Source organism: Didymosphaeria variabile, assembly GCF_027946475.1.
Source record: "Didymosphaeria variabile strain IMI 356815 chromosome Unknown scaffold_6, whole genome shotgun sequence".
NCBI classification, from domain to species: domain Eukaryota; kingdom Fungi; phylum Ascomycota; class Dothideomycetes; order Pleosporales; family Didymosphaeriaceae; genus Didymosphaeria; species Didymosphaeria variabile.
This window is the reverse complement of record NW_026611625.1, coordinates 2,573,975-2,577,603: the sequence shown is the minus strand read 5'-3', so window position 1 is coordinate 2,577,603 and position 3,629 is coordinate 2,573,975. Positions and strand designations below refer to the sequence as shown.

At 52.1% G+C, this 3,629-nt stretch overlaps 1 protein-coding gene across 1 annotated transcript; it reads left to right on the top strand.

Moving 5' to 3' along the window:
• Nucleotides 1-615: 615 nt before the first annotated feature.
• N0V89_008743 (uncharacterized protein) lies at nt 616-1,519 on the top strand (the record flags this gene model as incomplete). Its single annotated transcript, XM_056217496.1, has 2 exons — nt 616-654; nt 701-1,519. 2 exons carry the CDS (start codon nt 616-618, stop codon nt 1,517-1,519), a joined length of 858 nt encoding a protein of 285 aa, XP_056069052.1.
• Between the last annotated feature and the right edge of the window lie 2,110 nt (nt 1,520-3,629).

Genomic DNA, 3,629 nt, shown 5'->3' with positions numbered 1-3,629 from the left:
GTGCCATTTCATCCACTCTTCGAAACACCGTCTGCCGTCGCTTATCCACTGTGGATTTTGAACGCGCTCATCACCTCTGGGCAGGCGACTCCTGACTCGCGATCCGTGCGGACGCGTTCCGGCCTGGGTCTTGCTTGCGTCGCGAATCCTGGGGATATACGCCATCTGGAGCTAGCGTCCGAGGGAACGCTGCAATCGTATATGTGGGCTGGATTCTCTTCTACTTCTTCCGCTCTTGTTCGACAAGACCGGAACTCTGCTCGCACAACAACCTCTGCCTGTGAGCGACGCCGTCTGTTGCTTTGCAGCGCTGTCGTCGATCCTCTATGGCGATACATGGAACACTCGCGCTTGTGGTCGCGTTCACGCTCACCAGCCTTTCCACCGTTGTGGTAGCTCTGAGGTAGGGCCGACTGTACCTGCTTTGTAGCACGCGACACTAACCACGGCTAGATTTTACGCTCGCTACTTCCTCGTTGGTAAACTCGGATCCCCTGACTGGGTCATGCTTGCTGCTCTTGTGAGTCCAGTCCGCACATGAGAAGGCCAGCAATGCTAATTTCGCAGATTGCGAGCTGGGGAACGCCTATCGTGAATTACTATCAGCTGCTCTACATGGACTACAGCCATACTGTCACTCCTGATGGCAAATTAGTCAGTCGTAACCCAACCACTGCTTATGGCATACTAACACGTTCAGATCGTAGATGAATTCAAGCGTGTAGCGTCCGGCGGCCTACTCACCATGTGGATTTTTCGTCTGAACCTCATAATCGATCACATGCTGATCAAGACGTCCATCCTACTCTTCTACAACTACGTCACCGCCGCTCACCGCTCCTACTACTGGATCGTTCGCGGCATGCTAGGCCTCGTCATCGTTTCCAGCCTTGCCATGGCCTTCGTCAGTATCTTCATCTGCAATCCCCCGCAGATCTCTTGGGACGGCGAAGTCTTCTACAGGGAATTCTTTGGCGAGTTTCCAACGCAATGCATGAACCCGTCGACGTTATGGCTCATCCAAGCTGCATACAACCTCGCTACTGACGGAGTTGTCTGGATCCTCCCGATTCCCTTCTTCCTGAACCTACGATCCATGCCCGTGCGAAGACGGGTAGAGCTAGTCGCTATCTTTAGCATTGGTATCGTCGCCATAGCTGCATCTGCAGTTCGACTCTCCATCACTATGCGATGGTTGTCCGGATTTGAAGAGTCAGGATTGCAATGGGGCAATTTACTGATTTGGTCCCAAGTCGAGCAGCATTCGGGTATCATCGCGGCTTCTATACCCTTCCTGCGACCGATTATGCGAAAGATCGTTAAGAGAGTACGAGTCCGCAGCCCGAGCCCTGGGCCTAAGCTCATTCCGAATCTGAGTCCCCAAGACCAGCCGATACCCCCACGGGCGCCGATTATACCAAGTCCTGCACCTACGTCTGGCAGTGACGACGCCTTCCGACCGCCTTCTACGCCATTGTCGCCGATCAAGCCCGAGATGCAAACCTTCCATACCGTTTGAGTAGGGGAACAGAGGGAGCATCTACATGACTACACACACCTTTTCAATGGACACTACGGACATGCGACGCTGGACTGGAATTTAGACTAATGTGGAAGCTGAGCGCTCCTCATGCGACTATCAGAGCTTGGTAGACCTTCTGGTCCTGATGTCGCGCCGATGACGGTGGTGTCTTGGGGAAAGCGCATTTGCGATAGACCTCGCGGCACATCTTGGTAGCGCGTATACAAATACGAGAAGAAACTGGCCCAAACCCAGGTCACGAGGACCCGGAACGGGTCGCATGACGGAGATGCGCGGCGACTGCCATGCTAAAGGAAGACCATAGATCGGACGAATCCCCTACGTGAACACCAAGCAACCGATCAGCCTCCGGTAAGGTGATCCCACCCTACTGGGTCCAAAAGTAATTCCAGGCGCACAAACACCTACTCATTGTTTCTGGACGCTACGATGATGAATCCTGCACCCTTGGTAACATACTCCTCTGAGGCGTTGTTACCGCGGGCCGCGGCATCGTAGATTTGGAAACATCTCAATGAGAAAGAGGGTCACGACATTTCCGGCAAAGAAGCTACTGGGATAATTTATGAGAGATTGCAAAATTGCCTTCGGATATGGTACTAGGGCACGATAGGTCACAGTCCCTAAGTATAATCGATCCATTGGAGCAACGATAAATGCCGTTGATACAATCCTGCTACCCTCACAAGAATAAAGAGAAATTAGCAAAGCTTTCAGCGGTACTGATATTCTTATCAGCAACTTATGTCCTGGTCATCACCACGTTTGCTTAGCATCGCGACTTGTGTGTCCTCTTCCATCTGATCTACTCACGGCCATATGTACGCCAGTCAATACGCTCCACAATATTCTCGTGCTCAATCTACCATCCTCTCCGAAAGCCTAAAGGTATTCTTCTTCCCGTGCAGTGCGCAATCGCTTCACCATCACTCTACCCTTTCCATTGCTATGTGCGTTTCTGCTTTATGATGAACACCCTCTGTTTCACGACCAGTGCTCACAGATCACACTAACAACTATCTGTTTCCCGTTGCATCCACCACCCCGCCACGCCCGTGCTCTGAGACCCCAATATATTTACCCGTTGCCCCAGACCCCAAAACCAGTTTTCGTACGCACATGGCCAACGCGTCGCCCCGTCTTACGTACATGTTGTGCACGGACATCAACGGCACAGGTGGAAGTGGAAGTAGAGACCGTGCGACTTCGGCATGTGATGACTTATATGATATTTCTAGTGGTCAGGCCAATAGAGGTTGGCCTACGATCAAGCGTATACGGCAACACGTGTGCGCTGGTTTACCTTGCTACGTCTACTTGCTAGCGAACATTAATCCCGTTGCGGCATCCGACACATGTCGGTCGAACAGAGACATGCTATACGAAACTGGCTAGACCACTGCGCACACCCTGGATATCAATCAATCTTTCATGCTCCAGCTTTCTACCTTCACGCATTTCGCACACGGCGTATACCTACGATCCTACATAAGTCCTGCCATGACACTAGGTGCACACAAACTGCCAGGTGTACAGTGTGTGACATGCTGCGCTGTATTAACTCAGTAAGCCCACGAGCAAGCGTGCAGTCCAAATCGCCTAATGACTTGAAGCCGCGCATGCATCCCCATCCTTTGCTTACGCCTGTAAACCCACAGCCCTTACACAGACTCCTTCCCGCAGATTATTTTTCAAGGTCTACCTTCCGTAACCCTTTCCTCTAGAACATATAGAGCTTTCTCACAAACTCGCCCTTCATGGGCTTCATCGCAATACATCCCCCCACAATAAACCTCTGTCAAGACCGCTCACGCCCCCAAACAGAATCGGCCACTCGCTCCGCGACCAATTCAGCTTAGCCTTTGCCCCAGATGACCACAACCCAGGTGTAATTATAGGTATGCCAGCCCTATAACACACCTCGATGCCTAAATCAGCGCGTCTAAGAGGCACATGTCGCCTTAGAGAATTACCCGGCGGCTTGCAACCCGTACCCGGCTGCGCGTCGCGCTGCGTTGCGTTTGCGGGGTGCATTGCGCATCACGTTGTATTATCATAGCGCATAGTGTATATACAAGAGGAGTGC